Below are 17,792 nucleotides of genomic sequence, written 5' to 3' on the forward strand. Positions count from 1 at the left end.
CTTGCAGCTCATCTAATACCTAGGTATATATGTATGATAAGGTACACACAGGATGCGCGCAGTTGCCTATAAATATTTGATACCCTACTAGTGACTCATAGAAACGCAAAGATTCCCGAACGGTTAATATTCTGGTTTCAACGTTTATTATTTTAACTTTGAATTTGTTACACATCCTACTAATATTAAATGCTGGCTTGAACACTAGAAATCTTGATAAATTAACAAGCATGGGATAATTTAGAGCATAACTCAATGCAAACCGTTCCATTGAAAATATAGGACGAGGCGCTCGCTCTCGGCGCAGCGACTGTGACACAGAAAGGCTTTCTCGCCTGACACCCTACACCGCACTATATGTGTAGGTACTATACGTAGTCGTTATTCTCATCCAAGTTATTAAAGAAACAGCCACTCATCGCGAGAACAATCGACTCGAGAGTCTTAAGTAAAATTAAAAACTCACATTTACGCGTGAATGTTACACTTTTTGCTATAAACTACTTTTTCTAAAAGTAAACCGAAATGTTAAAAGACTTGATGATATAAACTTATTAACTTAAATCCTCAATATCTTCCCTGCCACAACTTGTCATGTTACTGTTATAGAAAACTGCTGAAATAAGAAATTGGCAGTTACTGGTTGTGAAGTACGAATGACGAGTTTTTTCTGTTAGAAAAAATACACTTACGAGAACTACCTACTCGTATCGTTGGATTTGGGTAAGTATAATATCTCTAGTTTTTATGCTTCCGCAAAATTGCGTAACTAATAGCTTTTGCAAATTTTGCTATGCACAAAGTTAAAAAAGGATACAACGAGGAAATGAAAATCGGTGTAAAATTATTAATCATTAAACTTTTAGTGCCAAAACTAATTATACTTATAAAATGCGATGAAGATAAAGGCGAAAACAGAGGTTTGCTCGAAAACTAAAATCGTCAAATATCAAGTTACACAGTTACAGTTGTAGGTAATATTTCAGCCCCGACGGATTAAGACCAAACTGAGACGTGGCTATTTACAGCAGCACAATCACGATCGTGGCCGGGGCTGCTTGGAAATTAAATGAAAAGACCCAGAGTTCAGAGTATGAACGTATGACATTAAAATTGTACGAACATTAAAAACGCGCATTCAATGTTCTCTTCGCCTTAGGATCATGCTACGATGATATCGTTTTACGTACCTACACCGTACTTACCATTGTTGTTAGGGTTCCGTGCCCAAAGGGTACAAATGGGACTCTATAGACTCTACTGTCCGTATGTCTGTCACCAGGCTGTACCCGTTATAGATAGACAGTTAAAATTATCACAGATTATGTATTTTTGTTGCCGCTTTAACAACAAATATAAAAAGTACGGAACCCTCGGTGGGCGAGTCCAACTCGCCCTTTTCTGGTTTTTTTGAATACATTTAATATTTATTCCATGAATCTTAAGAGGCCGCTTTTTTATATTTTTTTCTGTACGTGAGATGCCTATTGACGCGGCTCTAATTGCATTTCACGCACATCAATCAGCGTGAGCGATCGTTGAATGCGTATCAAAACAAGATCAAACCCGTAACAAAATGTCGAATAAGAATCTGTCTCTATAGAAATAATCACCGTGAAGAATTGCAAATATATAAAGATATATTAGGGAGTTAAAATTATGAATTCTATAGTAAAAAATCTTTAAGGCACTTTTAACTAGTTTTACAAGAACTAAATATTTTTTACCTTTTAGTTGTATCGTGATTCTGATCTATCTTTAACGCCTACAAGAAGACAGACATTAATAATTTTCAAACACCATCTCACTCTACGTGTTTACAGTTAACCAATACCTCTGTTCGTATAATTCCGTCTGCCAGCTACACGGCCGCTTATCCTAATTTGAGAGGATTTGCAGATCATTATGCAGTTCACCGCTTCATCGCGTCTACACCTGTACTGGTTGTGCAGGTAAGTGGCTAGGTACATAGGCACATTTGCATAGCATCAGGCGAGTGAATTTAATTACAGGATCATTAGAATTAATTACAGATAGGTAAACCAGTCTCATAATTGTAATAATGGCCAGCTGCTTCAAATCAAGTTAACGAATTAATTTCAGTATGAAACAGGCAAGGAAACTTCAATTTTATCTCCAAAGAAAATAAACTTTCGCACAAAACGACTAACACGAATTGACGGGTGGGCTCCTTGCAACTTTTAATACCTACAATCTTACAGTTCTTTCTGTCTAAGCCTGTCTGAAACATTGGCATTATAGGCCATTATAGGTACGAACAGATATACTCGTACTATAGCGGGATTTCAAATATCTTATTTTAACCTTTATCTTCTCCGAGAGTCTAGTTTAAATAATAGATGACAAGACTATCAAATTGGTTAAAAAAATCTATCTTCTCTTCATAAATAATAGATTTTTGGACTTTTGCTTAAAGATTATAGTACTGCGTATAATTTTCAATAGTAATTTGCTGCAAAGGCCGAGAAATAGATGGTTGCAAGTGAGTGAAGGTAATATTCTGGTGGTAACAGCTTTGCAGCACTGCAGTAGCAGCAGGCTAGAGCGATGTCACTGTCATTCTCCTTGATTGAATCGGCGACGGACGTCAGCAAATTATTTTTATCAAAGAAATTGACATTAACCGGTTCCCGCTGTCACGATGGAGTAGCAACTCTGTACAATGTGTTTCTAGAAAAAGGCGCGGTAATTGTGATTAATAAATAAATAAAAGCGGCCAAGTGCGAGTCGGACTCGCCCATGAAGGGTTCCGTAGCTGCAAGTAACATAATAAAATTGCGGTTTACGATTTATGACGTATTTAAAAAAAACTACTTACTTGATCTCGTTCAAACCAATTTTCGGTGGAAGTTTGCATGGTAATGTACATCATATATTTTTTTAGTTTTATCATTCTCTTATTTTAGAAGTTACAGGGGGGAGGGGGGTACAAAAATGATATTAGAAACTTCAATATCATTTTTGAAGAGCTATCCATAGATACCCCACACGTATGGGTTTGATGAAAAAATAATTTTTGAGTTTCAGTTCTAAGTATGGGGAACCCCCAAAATTTATTGGTTTTTTTTTTTCTATTTTTGTGTGAAAATCTTAATGCGGTTCACAGTATACATCTACTTACCAAGTTTCAACAGTATAGTTCTTATAGTTTCGGAAAAAAAGTGGCTGTGACATACGGCCGGATAGACAGACAGACATGACGAATCCATAAGGGTTCCGTTTTTTGCCATTTGGCTACGGAACCCTAAAAAGTGATTCTAATTTTGCGATATTGTTGCACAAATAAATAACTATAAAATACATTTGGCTGCCTGCACTAAGAACTACAGTATTTAACGCACAAAGTTCTATAAAAAAAATACAAACCGCGAAACGAAGAAGAATGAACCGAGTACAACAACGAACCTCATCCAACTTGAGGCGGAGTGGTCTATTGTATGTTAAGTATCATCATATTTAGTGTCTTTATGCCGCGGGAGCCCTACGTCCACTAAGAGTACCTAGTGCTTGACGTATGCAGCGGCCTGAAAATGTTTTCTTTTGTCCTGTTTTCGCCATGTCGCTCCATGATGCATTCATTTTTTCCTAATTAAAACAATGGAACAACAATGTCACATTTTATGTGACTGTAGTTTACTTAATTGCAAGTTTCACTGTGTAATTAATAATTACTTTTTTATTGTCTGACGTTATGAAAGTAGGGGAGAAAAATTACCAACTTTCTTAACTGGAGTATATTTTTGTAAAATGCCAATCGTTTGCGCCGTAGCGTAGCGTAGACAGACTGCATTAGTATTAGGGCAGTATACCAGTGGCCTATTTTATAAAGCTACAAGTTACAATTTACAAGCGGAAGTCTCTTTCTAACCCTATGTGTTAGAACGAGAATTCCGCTTGTAAATTGTAACTTGTAGCTTTATAAAATAGGCCACAGGCCTATTCGGATTTCGAGATAATCACAAGATCTTGTGACGATTTAGAGATCAACTAGATCTACATTAGATATCGACTAGATGTGACTTTGATATCTAAGTCATAACTTGTCGAAATCGTTCAAGAGGACGTTCAGAATCACGGAAACGTCAAATTTGACATATCTATCTTACAAATATCTTTAAATTATCCGTATCGTAACTTGTTGAAGTCTAGTAGAAATCTGATTCATTTTCCGAATCGAGCCCTAAGGCTATGGTCCAAAGCCTGTGGAGTGATTTATGTACACACATAAGCAAGGATAAGATTTAACAACTTGTTACTGTTATAATACGACCTTGATCTTGATTTAACCTGTCTTATGTACAATAAAATGTTTACATACATACATACCTTGAAGATCGTGCCCGCTGATTAGAGCATGCGACATGAAGTGAAAGTCGTGCGTGAGATGCGCGCCAATCACCAAGACGATCGTCAAGGTCGTATCAAAGCCATAACAAACTGCCGGCATAGCCAAGGTTACAATCGCTATCGCTTCGACAGCGAAAAGCATTATGTCTCTCTATCACTCTTCCATATTAGTGTGACAATGACAGTTGAGTTTAAGCTACGGAGCGTAAGCAATTGGCATCTTCGCTACGCGGCGTGTTAAGTTAGAATAGACGAGACGTGTATAAAACTGTCAGCGTCACTTTAAATTTGGGAATTTTACCTACATATATTTTTTACCTGCGCGTGTGATACCCGTTCCATTCCACATTTTTATAAATTATTAGGATGTTTGGTGCATAATATCAGTCAAAGTAAAGAACGGGAACCCGTTAGGAAGAAGAAGTGTTGTTTCAGGTGCCAGCTTGTTGGTAACCGTCGGATATTGTTATTGTTAAAATGTTAATCCAAATATGGCTTAGCCATATCTGATCAGTAGAGTCTGCATGTTCGGAAAGAGAAGAGTCGTGGAATGTATTGGGCCCCATACATTCCACGACTCTTCTCTTTCCGCACAGACTTTATCTTAGTAGTAAGCAACAGATATTTAATTGCTGCTATTTGATACCTACACAAGAACTTGAAAAACATATTAGATAATATTCCAATCTGGCTTAAATACAACGATGTTTATCAAATAGCATCGTATTGCCTTCATGTTTATGTTAATTAATATAATGAAAATAATTTACTAATAATAATAAATTATATCTTACACAGATCAACCCAGCCCCAAACTATGTAAACAATGCTTGTACCTACAGTGGTTACTTGGCGACGGACGATACCTACATACTTATATCGATTTCTTATTTACCTATACTTCTTAGGTAGGTAAGTACATAGCTTAGGAACAAATATTCAATTTATAGGATTATAATATAATTATAATCTCTGTAACAGACTTGTCTGTGGCGAACACTTCTGTGGTAAGCGATGGGAATAAAACTGTTGTGCGTGGCGTATCTTAAGCCCCCTCCAGACTATGCGCGTGAATCACGGGCGAAGCCGCGAACGCGAGTGTGGAGCGGGCTTTAAGCATCACCGAAATAGGCATTAACTTTTCATTTTTTAAAGAGGTCATGTACAACGTTCCAATTTACTTGATTCACGGTAAACACAATTTAAATACGTTTAATTTGTAACGTACACAGTCCTTTGTCAGCATCCTTCCTGAGGGCCTACCGTGAACCACGTTCGACGTGTTGCCTCTCTGTCGCACTTGTAAATTCGTACGTAAGTGTGACAGGGAGGCAACACGTCGAACGTGGTTCGCGGTATTCCCTCTGTTATGGGCGCATTCAATCTCGATTCCACGCAGCCTATTCTCGAGTACCTAGGTATGCTAATTTTGCCACGCTAAGTTTAGGTATACACTATTAGAAACCCAGTTCAATTGTACAATCTTAATTATTTGATTTACCTATCTATAGGTATATTTCGCATATTATTTATTTATTTATTTATTTAAACTTTATTGTACAAAACATAAAAATAATGTACAAATGGCGAACTTAATGCCTAATAATATATAATATATTATGGTTCTCATTTATTATATTATAAGTGTTATCTTTCTCGCGCAAAGATTGGCCATAGCAATCCAGCGCGGGAACGCTGCCTGCGTGATGGGCACCCTACCAAGGACGCAAAATTTGATAGGTATTTTTTATTTTGCGGCACCCTAGGTTAGGTTTTTTATAATGTGTTTATATGTATTTTTTATTGTTTTGTAAGTGTTTTATATTTTACTTTTATATTCATATTATAAATCACCTAGCCGAAGAATTCAGATGAATAAAAAAAAAATAATAATAATTTAATTTATTATTTTTATTTTTTTAGCTTTATTTATTTGAATTGTAGTTAATTTTAGTTTATAACCTAGCATATTATGTTATTCTATGACTAATAAAAAAATCTAAAAAGACAGTGGCCAAATTAAACACACGCAGGATATCAAAAATTAAGTAAAATTTTTAGTCTGAAATGTTTTATACAATTATAAACTAGAACTGTGATAATTTCAAGAGTGACTTATCTGCTGCACATTATCTGCGAACCTGAGTGCCCGCTATAACAGCGGTACTCAACCTTTTCTTACGAGGACCACAAAGACGATTTTGCCTTGTAGCCGCTGGCCGCAAGATGAATTTGGGTGGGTAGACCTCGGGCCGGCCGAACCAAGGTCGCGGTCCGGTGCGCCCGCCTGTTACAGCTTTAAGATAAATTCGTGCTTGAATTTTGACAGCCGGGTGTGTGTATGTACACATTATAGGATTACATTGGTCTTTCAGTGGTCACTGATCACAAAGCTAAGTGTAATAAAACGCCATGTATTTCAGCTGTTAAACTAGGCGCCACGATATGTTCTTAGTCTTTACATCCCTTATTACAGCTTATACTTACTATCAATAACTCTTTGCTTACTACGAATCACGTGAGCTATAGTTGTAATTTCTTTATTTCCCGCACATCTACCATTACTTCTTACGACAGACTTAACAAAATGTCAAGAACAATTTGCTGTCTCCCTATACAAAAGAGGAAAACCATTTGGCTCGTCTCCTTACATCCGGCAATCAATGCAAACATTGTTATTCAATCGGCGCTGCTGGCTTGTCCTGATAACGCGGGTAATCGAATCGACGTCAGTTTATTTATTCGGCGTAAACAAAAGGTCTACGGTGAGATTGATTGTGTAAACATTACCTATTGCCATGAATTGATAACGGTAACTGCAGGTTAAATTGCTTCTAGCAATAATATAAGCATTGGCAAACTCGGTACTATTATGTAATTTATACCTTAAAATATCGTTAGTATAGTATAGAGGCTGAATATTCCAAAAAAAAAAAACCGGGCAAGTGCGAGTCGGACTCGCGCACGAAGGTTTCCGTACCATAATGCAAAAAACGGCAAAAAAAAACGGTCACCCATCCAAGTACTGACCCCGCCCGACGTTGCTTAACTTCGGTCAAAAATCACGTTTGTTGTATGGGAGCCCCATTTAAATCTTTATTTTATTCTGTTTTTAGTATTTATAGCGGCAACAGAAATACATCATCTGTGAAAATTTCAACTGTCTAGCTATCACGGTTAGTGAGATACAGCCTGGTGACAGACGGACGGACGGACAGCGGAGTCTTAGTAATAGGGTCCCGTTTTACCCTTTGGGTACGGAACCCTAAAAATAAGAAAGTATTGATGTCTATAGAGCTCAACTCGTATGCTATACGAGTTAGCACGCACCAGAGATGAGAAAAGCACCTGGCGTGCGAAGAAAAAATCCACCAATAGCAGGGCCAAGGGAAAAGCACGCATCAATGGGAGCGCAATCTCACACTGCTACGGTACGGTAGTGATTATTCATCCAAAATGTTTTTTTTTATCGATTGTCTATGAAACATTGAAAACACACTTCTTCTACACTTTATACACTTTCGCGGATTGTTTAGATTCCAAATATTGAGTATGCTAAACATTCATGGAGCTAAGCTCAGATAACTCTGATAAATGTTATAAGCTCTCCGTTTTAATTTAGCGCTAGAAAAGATTCGGTTAACAAAATACCATCGACCTCGCCTGGAACAGCAATTACAAGTGTTATTATATTTCAATTAAGAGATTTTCCTGTCACACAAGTTAATTGATCGTTAGTTACCGTTAGCGTTAACGATCATTGTGGATTGTGGAAAAACTTTTAAATATGAACGGTGCTCCCGTTAAATGTATGAAGAGTAAGGGTGGGAGTGAGGCTTTATTCTCAAATGTGTACTTGACTTATCAAAACGATATCAAAAACATATTGCTTTCGTGCTCTAGTTCACTCTAGAGCGCAAACACATGTGAGCGACCACGACAAACAGATGGTTTCGTTGCACTGGAAAAATAAATGAATATTCGTTCGTGTTCGTATAAATACGGTTCCAGGTAATCTGGGCGTCGGGGGAGACGCGATGGCCCATATAGGGGCTATATCCGTCTCGCCGCACACCGATTTTTTTCTGGAACGATCTAAGAATGTGATATTATCACTTTTTTTTGACGTTTTTGATGTCACGGTTCAATTCGAGTGATTGAGCGGTTCATCCCTAGATGCTCTAATAATTGTTTTTACATTATTTCCTTGCATGATATATATTCTGCTTCGCATCGTCCGACAAAAATCGAATCTCATCCACGAACTGCTATTTCCCGGTCTGTGCAACAATGGACTAGTATAAAGTCGTGTTATCGTGTAAGAGGTAATTTTGGTAGATGGCAACTGGTACATGTAATGTAATGTCGTAAATTGATGAAGTTACTTTTTTATGAGAGACTGTTTAATATAAGTGACAGAAATTTGTCCCAACCTTTGAAATGTGTAGGTACTTATATATATTAAACAGTTTCATGAAATCTACCTATTTACCTGGACGTAGTCGTAGAGGCTGCTACTTTTGTGTCTTTGTATTTCGTTTTTTTTTTAGCCTATGTTATGTCTGTCTATTCTATGTGACGATAACCGTGACAAAGTTGTTTGACAGACTATAAATACAGCGTAATTAATAATTCGTATCGTTTGTTCATTATTAATAATTAACGAGTAATTATCATTAACAAATTGGAGAGTAGTGTGCATGTCTTAAAATTGATATACGAGTCTATCTTCAGGCTCTGTATTAGTAATATTTACTTTAGCAGTCTGGTAAATACTCATTTATATATTTGTATTAACAAACTTGTTTCCTACTGCTGCTGCTGCATAAAATATAGCTTAAAATACGTACCTAACAAAAGATATGGCGCTACTTTGGTGTGCTTTAAAAAATTGCGAATGCGGTAAAAACCAATAAATTTTACTGCACCTGCTACTAACAGTGTTGATAATTTCACTGGCTTGTATTAATTACCTACGGTATACGTGGGAATGTCATCCATTTTCATTTAACTTTTATATTCATTACAAACCTACGTTTTATGCGCCCAAAAATGAACGTAAAAAGAAATGATACTGAAGCTACAGTTCACTAGTAGGTATCTATTCTTTGTTTTCTATACCATCCTCTTTAAAATCAATATAACCGGGACTACGGAGCACGGGTAATTATTTGTATGATGTTTTTGTGAAATGATGCTTGTTTAGCAAGCAAAATTTTGCTGTATACCTATCAGTTATATAGTGCAGTCGCCCTGGTGCACCTGAAATCAATGAAACTAATCAAAGTAAATGCAACGTCGTCTTAAACTATGTATAGAAAATGTTTGTAGAGAACAATCAGGGTGCCTAGCCAAGATGCCAAGCGACATTAGTATCTCTGTCGCACTAATATGGAAGTGATAGAGAGAGATTATCGTGTCATTCGCTACGGAGTAAACGATTGGCATCTTGGCTAGGCCCTCTGTTGTAGGATTCGGCAACAGCTTTCGGTCAGAAATGAGCGCACGCGGTGGTCTGTTGCAGGCATTCAGCTGAAGTGCACATAATGGCGCGATCGCAGCTAGAGCACTCTCAACTAGAATTGAATTTTCTTATCACTTCGTCTGCAGTGGGAAAGTAAAATGTATGTGTATCCTACAACATCTAAATCGGTAGGTACTACACGCATGATCTCTGATGTCCACACCACACCTACAGATACCTTTCATTATATCCGTATTCCTACGGATATAATGAAAGTTCTTGTCTACGTGATAGCGTGATAAAACGGTGTCCGTCACTTTCAATCACATGGTGTTAAAAAGTGACGGTTATTTTATCACGTGGATAAAGCCATCCATAATACGCCTGCTGAATTTAGTAAGCGATGAGAATAACAACCATGACGCTTCATTATTCAGGTAAATACGAGTGTAACTCATCGTTCTGTTGGTTCCATTACCTGGTCCGGCGTACATTACCGTAGTTGATCTGATTCATAGTGTGCCGGTAGCCTTTACCGCAGCGCTATCAATATTCAACGCACTATTCTTAAGTCTTTGAGCGCCAAGCGTAGAACGCAGACAACGTGCTCCTCCAATGTTAAGAGCGCTATTACATTTCGGCGTTGAGCGAGTTTAGGTATTTTACGCGCTGCGGCAGGCCGTGCGAGCTCAGTACGCCGATCCCTTCTACCACACTCGCACTACAATGATGGATTAAACATTCTTGATCCTTCGCGAAGCATATTGAAATCAACCATAACAACACTAACTGTACCTACTTAACTTTTAAAGTTCTAAAACTGTTATTTGGTAAGTACGAAAATACTAAATGCAGTGCAAATGTACATAGGGGCTGTTCATAAATTACGTCATCTATTTTTGACGATTTTTGACCCCCCCACCCCTCAAATCATCCAAAAACCACGCTTCGGATGAATCTGTTTCCTCCTACGTCATGTTACCATCATCCGATGTCCAGACCCCCCCCCCCCACTCCTCCCATTTGAAACGACGTAATTTATGAATAGCCCCATACTCGTACTTATGAAGGTATATTACTCGAAAGAAATTATAGGTACCTACTCGCTTATTTACATGTTTCGTCATTGCATTTGGTACCTATAGGTTGTAAAGTTTGTATCAACGAGTGTTAAGTTTGATGTCCTAATTTCCTAAAAGATGGCGCTGTTACAAACGCAAACTAGGTAACGGCAGTTCATCGTAGAATATACATATAGAACTGTCAAATATGAGAATAAATGATTGGTATTGGTATCTTAGCAACTTATTCAAACAAAGTGGTCCTTCGAGTTGAGAAGTGAAGTGACTTAAGTGACATAGACAGTGCATTCAAAAGTGAACTTTAATTACAGTACAATAGAACCTAATATTGAACTTAAGTGTCAGTGACTTAGAACATTTAGAAATATTTCAAGAAGCCGTCAGTCAAAATTGTCATCAAAATTACAAAATTAAAATTAAAGATTTCGCGAAGATAAGATAAATAAAATATATGTCAAGACCTACGAGTAAACTCAGAAAATTCGCCGCTATAAATCAGTGCTATTTACAAGATTAGAATTTATTGAGTTGGAAAAAATAAGATTTCACAAATAGAAGAATAGAACACGTCAAAAAATTTTCCATGTCAAACAAAACAATCATGATTTCGGTGTGAATTTTCATAGTTTTAAAGAATAGTTATCTCAAAATGTCTCAAGAATTACCTGGTTTAATAGCCGAGCAAGAAAATATTTGTGGACTAATTCTGAAAGCGCAAGCGAACTTCAAGAAAACACCAAAAGCGAGATTAACAAGAGGGTACATCAAGACGCGAAAAGAATCCATAGAACAATATTTTAGTCAGTTCGTAGAAAACAATCGAGCCTTGATAAAAATATCAACATCGTCAGACAAAGCGAAGTACGAATATTTCAAAGACGATGTATATTCAGCATGCGAGGAAATGTTCCTAGATTTGAAAGCAGAGATGACAGATATGCTTGAAGGTTCGACGACGGGTTGTACGAGCAGCATTAATCCAACACCAAGCACAAGCAGGGACGACGTGAAGCTACCGAAAATAGGTATAGCGAAGTTTACCGGTAACTATCAAGATTGGACTTCGTTTTACGACATGTTTACGTCACTCATACACAACAAACAGAACTTGAGCAGCGTCCAAAAGATGCATTATTTAAAAAGCTACTTGTCTGGAGAACCTGCTCAACTGTTGGATCACCTAGCCGTCACTGAAACAAACTACGAATTGGCATGGCTCACGCTGCAGAACAGGTAAAACAACAAGAGAGTTATAGTTAATTCCATCTTGAGCAAGTTGATGAATCAAAAGAAAATTCACACGGGCACTGCTAAAGCGATTCGAGAGATATTAGATACAACTATGGAGTGCCTTAACAAGCTGAAAGTACAAAACATTAATACAAGTTCATGGGATACACTTATTATACACATCATTATTGAGAAGTTAGACACCGAAACACATAAAGAGTGGGAGGAAGAAGCAAGTAACCTGAACCTTACAGAGTTACCTACAATGATCATGTTCAACAAGTTTTTAGAAAAGAGATTCCGAGTTTTAGAGATGATGCAACCTAGCCAAACAACGAACATGAACATGCAGAGTACCTACGGAAGCACCCAGAGAGAACCTAATGTCACTGTCGAGTCTAAGTCATTTCACGTGTCACCAGTCATCAAGTGTGGTTTTTGTAAGCAAGACCATCATTTGAATCAATGCAAAGAGTTCAAAACCAAAAACTCTGCTTTAACTGCCTAATCCATGGTCATGCTGTCCGTTTCTGTAAGAGCAAGTTTTCATGTCAAAAGTGCGGAAGAAGACATCACACACTGTTGCACAACAATACGTACCAATCCAAAGAGAAAGAGCTCAAAGAAGAAACAAAACAAGAGATAGAAAGCAAAGATTTCAAGCGAGAGAGAGAAACTAAACAAGAACCCAAGCATGACATGACAAATAAGAGAGAGATAGTTGCCCACCTAACAACAGGAAGCATGACAGGATTGTTATCTACAGCACAAATTAACGTGACGAACCATCAAGGAAGAGAATTCATATTAAGAGCTTTGTTGGACCCATGTTCTCAAGAGTCTTTCCTGAACGAGTCTGCAGCCCAAACTATGGGGCTTAAGAGAAAACGCGTAAACGGAAACGTATCAGGTCTTGATCAGATGAGCACACCCATTCGATTTGCTGCAGATATCCAGATTTCATCACGTCATAATCCTGAAAAGAAAATGAGTATAACATCCTACATAGTAAAGCGGGTCACAAACATCATGCCTTCAGAGAAACTAACCATCGACAACTGGGTTCACCTAAGAGACTTACAACTAGCTGATCCGACTTACCACCAACCAAGTTCTATAGATATTCTATTGGGAGTAGAAGTTTACAACGAGATGATACAGCCTGGTCTCATCAAAGGCGTTCCAGGCTCTCCCATAGCTTTACAAACACATTTGGGATGGATAATATCGGGAAAAGTCAGAGTCGGAACAGAACAAGAGCGAGAAGAGAAACCATTCATTAGTATGCATTTAAATGTAGAGTTGAACCATATGCTAAAGAGATTCTGGGAGCTAGAGACAATAGATGAAGAGAAACACAAGCTAACAGCAGAAGAGATCAAAGTAGAAGAAATATACGAGAAAACTACCACTAGAGACGACGACGGACGTTACATAGTAGATCTGCCAATGAGACATGACCCACCAGTTCTACCATCTAACAGCCGAGAGATTGCACTAAAACGCTGGAAGTCTACAGAGAACAGACTTAAGAGTAAACCACACCTATTAGAAGAATACAACAAAGTTCTCGAAGAGTACATGACGCTAAACCACATGAAGAAAATAGAAAACATAGATGAAGAAAATGGCGTGTGGCTACCTCAATTTGCTGTAATTAAAATGGAGCGAGAAACTAGCAAATTAAGGATAGTTTATGATGCTTCATGCAAGGGAAGCAACGGGATATCCCTAAATGACGAGTTGCTAATCGGACCCCCTTTGCTAGAAGATTTAAGAGCCATTCTCATTAGATGGAGAACATACAAGATAGCCTTTGTCGCCGACGTAGAGAAGATGTATAGACAGATACGAGTAAAAGATCAACACACGAATTACCAGAGAATTGTATGGAGACCAGATCCAAAGGGACCCATTGAAGACTTCAAACTCTTAACTGTTACATTTGGAACATCCTGTGCGCCTTATCTCGCAATAAAAACTTTGAGGCAAACAGCAAAAGATGAAGGAGCTGACTATCCAAAAGCTCAGAAAATGATATTAAGAGATTTCTATATGGATGATTTGCTCTCCGGTACAGACGAAGAAAAAGAGGCTATAGAAATTCAAAAACAAGTTACTCAAATTTTAAGTTCCGGAGGATTCCCACTAAAGAAATGGTGTTCGAATAGCGAAGAGTTTATGACAGCATTAGACAAACAAGAAAAGAGAGAAGAAACACAGACAGTCGAAATAAAACGCAAAGAGAGCGTAAAAACATTAGGTATAACATGGGAAGTTAAGAAAGACAAGTTACTCATACCTAATCATATCAAAGATGTAGAAGACACACCTATGACTAAAAGAAGCGTTTTATCTGAGATAGCGTCAATATTCGATCCAATGGGATGGATCGCTCCAAGCGTCATACTAGCAAAAATATTTATGCAAGTTTTGTGGAAGAAAGGCATTTCGTGGGATGAAGAACTTCCGGCAGAACTACAAAAAGAGTGGCTGCAGTATAAGAGAGAACTACCAGCCTTGAAAGAAGTCAGCTTAGATCGATGGATGCACACTACGAGTAAATCAACTCTTGAACTGCATGGATATGCAGACGCTTCAGCATTAGCTTATGCAGCAGTCATTTACTCGAGAGTTATAAACGAAGAAGGAGAAATCAGAGTATCCCTCGTGACAGCAAAAACGAAAGTCTCGCCGATTCGGAAAGTTTCCTTGCCGCGATTGGAGCTACTGGCTGCTACATTATTGAGTAAACTTCTGAAACAAGTAGCTGATACATTAGAAGTTCATCTTGACAACGTATACGCTTATTCAGATAGTCAAGTGACTTTGGCTTGGATACATGGAGATCCAATGAAATGGAAGCCTTTTGTAAAAAATAGTCTCAGAAATCACAGAGATACTCGATGCTAATCACTGGTTCTACGTAAACACTAAGCAGAATCCTGCTGATCCTGCTTCAAGAGGAGTGAAGCCTTCGAAACTTATGTCTACAGAGATATGGTGGAACGGACCTGAAATACTGAAAGAGAAAGAAATACGATTAGAAAAAGGAACTCCACTAGACACAGCAATAGAAAAGAGAAAGAATATAGTAACGATGGTAGTAACAAATGAGAATGAGGAACAACTTACCTTATTGAAGAAGTTTTCGTCACTGGAGAAACTTACCCGTGTTATTGCATCCTGCAGACGCTGGCTAAGAGTTATAGATAGAGAGAAAAGTAACTTACCTTCTTACCTGACGTATGAAGAAAGAAACGATGCACTTACAATATGTATAAGGATGTCACAAGAAGTGGAATTTTCAGAAGAGATAGAAGACCTGAAAGAAAACAGAAACTTGAAATCTAAGAGTAACCTTCTAGCTCTATCCCCTTTCCTTGACGACAAGAATGTTCTAAGAGTCGGTGGTCGATTGAAACACGCAGATATGGAATTCATACGAAAACACCCGATCATCATTTCGAAGAACAATGTACTACTACCGTTAATATTGAGAGAAGCCCATGCCAAAACACTACACGGTCCTCCGCAAATGATGATTACATACTTACGAGGCAAATATTGGCTGATTAACGCAGCAAACCGCGTTAAACGTTTTGTGCGGGAGTGTGTTACATGTATAAGACAGAATGCGAAGAACAGAGAGCAAAAGATGGGAGATTTACCTGATTCTAGAGTCAAGCCATGTAGACCATTCTTCATCACCGGAACGGACTTTGCGGGACCAATAAATGTCAGAATGAGCAAGGGTAGAGGTGCCAAATTGTTGTAAATAATTAACGCGTTTAACTTGTTTAATTAACTTTAATATAATAAAAATAAGCAAGTACATAAGACTGAATTATGTCGTGTCACGGTCGGCGCTAGTAAGGACTGACATTACATTTGTGTACATGCATCAGTGCATTGATGCGTGTTTGCTCGTCAATAATTTCAGGCGCTATGATTTGCATTCCTTCCATCATCCTCCCCTGAATGCAAACCCATTGCAGCTGTGAAGGTACTAAGCTTCAGGCGAGGCAGTCCTTTGGTAAGTGCATCAGCTATCATGCCATTGGTGCTGATATATTCGACGCTTACTTCTCTGGCAGCAATCTTATCCTTCACAAAATGGTATCGCACGTCGATATGCTTGCTCCGAGCATGATAGGCACCAGAACCTGAAATACTAATAGCGCTCTGATTATCACAGTACAAAGTTATTGGCGTACCTGAAGATTTATGCCAGAAATCATCTTCAAGTTGTTTAAGCCAAAGCGCTTCTTGAACCGCGGAGCTCATGGCCATGTATTCCGCCTCAGTAGATGAGAGTGCCACTGTGGCCTGTTTTTTAGAGTTCCAACTTATGGCAGCACCCTGAAAGATAAAAATATATCCTGTGCAGGATCTTCTGTCTAATGTGTCACTGGCCCAATCTGCATCACAATAGCCAGTTATGTTGTTGCTGTCTTTCTTGAATGTGAGTTTTTTAAGTTAATTGTTCCTCTCAAATATCTAAATATTCTCTTGACAGCTGCCCAGTGCTCAGTTGTCGGACAATTATTAAATCTGCTTACAGAATTGACAGCAAAAGTTATATCCGGGCGTGTACCCTGTGATAAGTACAGTAAACATCCCACGGCTTCTTGATAGGGTATGTTTCTTTGAATTTCATTTTCATTTTCAGCTTTCTTCAACTGAACGCCAGCTTCAAAAGGTGTAGGTACCGGCTTGCAATCATACATCCTGAATCTGTGCAATATCTTCTCAACATAAAGTGATTGGTCGAGGGAAATTGTATTCAGATTGTCACTCTGTGTTATTTTAAAGCCAATACATTGTTGAGCTGGACCGAGATCTTTTATTTTAAATTTTTCTCCCAATTTTCCTTTAATAAACTTAACAGTTTTTTCGTTGTTGAATAGACAGAGTATGTCGTCAACATATACTGCAATAAACAATATATCATCTTCACTTTGAAGTTTGTAGTATATGCAAGGATCTACATTTGATTTCTTTAAACCAATTTCTAAGAGAGCAGCATTTAGCTTTTTATTCCACTGTCGACTCGCTTGCTTTAAACCATACAGGGCCTTGTTGAGTCGACAAACTTTATTTTCTACTTCATAACCAGGTGGTAACGCCATGTAGATTTCTTCCTCTACATCACCTTGGAGAAATGCTGTGATCGCATCCATCTGGTGTATTTTTAAGCCATATTTAGCTGCTAGGCCAATCAGATATCTTACCGACGCATAGCGCACCACTGGAGCGTACACCTCGTGATAATCTATGCCTTTGGTTTGTCTAAAGCCTTTAATGACGAGGCGCGCCTTGTAGCGAGCAATGTTGCCAACGTCATCCCTTTTAGTTTTAAATACCCACTTGCAGGGAATAATTTTCTTGCCCTTTGGTAAATCTACAACAGCCCATGTGTTATTTTCAATTAATGATTGATATTCATCTTCCATTGCCGTTTTCCATAAATTTGCATTTTCACATTGTAGGGCTTCTACATGGTCTTGAGGATCGTTATCCAACAAGCTCATTGCTGATTCAGAGCTGAAACATAAAAATGAAGTCGACTCTATGTTATCAACGACATCATGGCGTCGACGAGGTCTCAAATTGATACGACGCACTTCAGGGCTTATTACAGTGAT

General features: G+C 38.1%; 2 protein-coding genes across 2 annotated transcripts; both read left to right on the top strand.

Annotated features, from left to right (window-relative positions):
* Positions 1-11,563: 11,563 nt before the first annotated feature.
* LOC134791610 (uncharacterized) lies at positions 11,564-12,151 on the top strand. The gene has a single exon (XM_063762659.1). The coding sequence runs from the start codon at positions 11,564-11,566 to the stop codon at positions 12,149-12,151; it is 588 nt and encodes a 195-aa protein (XP_063618729.1).
* A 105-nt stretch (positions 12,152-12,256) lies between these two features.
* LOC134791611 (uncharacterized) lies at positions 12,257-15,057 on the top strand. The gene is made up of 2 exons (XM_063762660.1): positions 12,257-12,497; positions 12,755-15,057. Exons 1-2 carry the CDS (start codon positions 12,257-12,259, stop codon positions 15,055-15,057), a joined length of 2,544 nt encoding a protein of 847 aa, XP_063618730.1.
* The last annotated feature ends 2,735 nt before the right edge of the window (positions 15,058-17,792 follow it).

Source organism: Cydia splendana, chromosome 6 (assembly GCF_910591565.1).
Source record: "Cydia splendana chromosome 6, ilCydSple1.2, whole genome shotgun sequence".
Taxonomy (NCBI): domain Eukaryota; kingdom Metazoa; phylum Arthropoda; class Insecta; order Lepidoptera; family Tortricidae; genus Cydia; species Cydia splendana.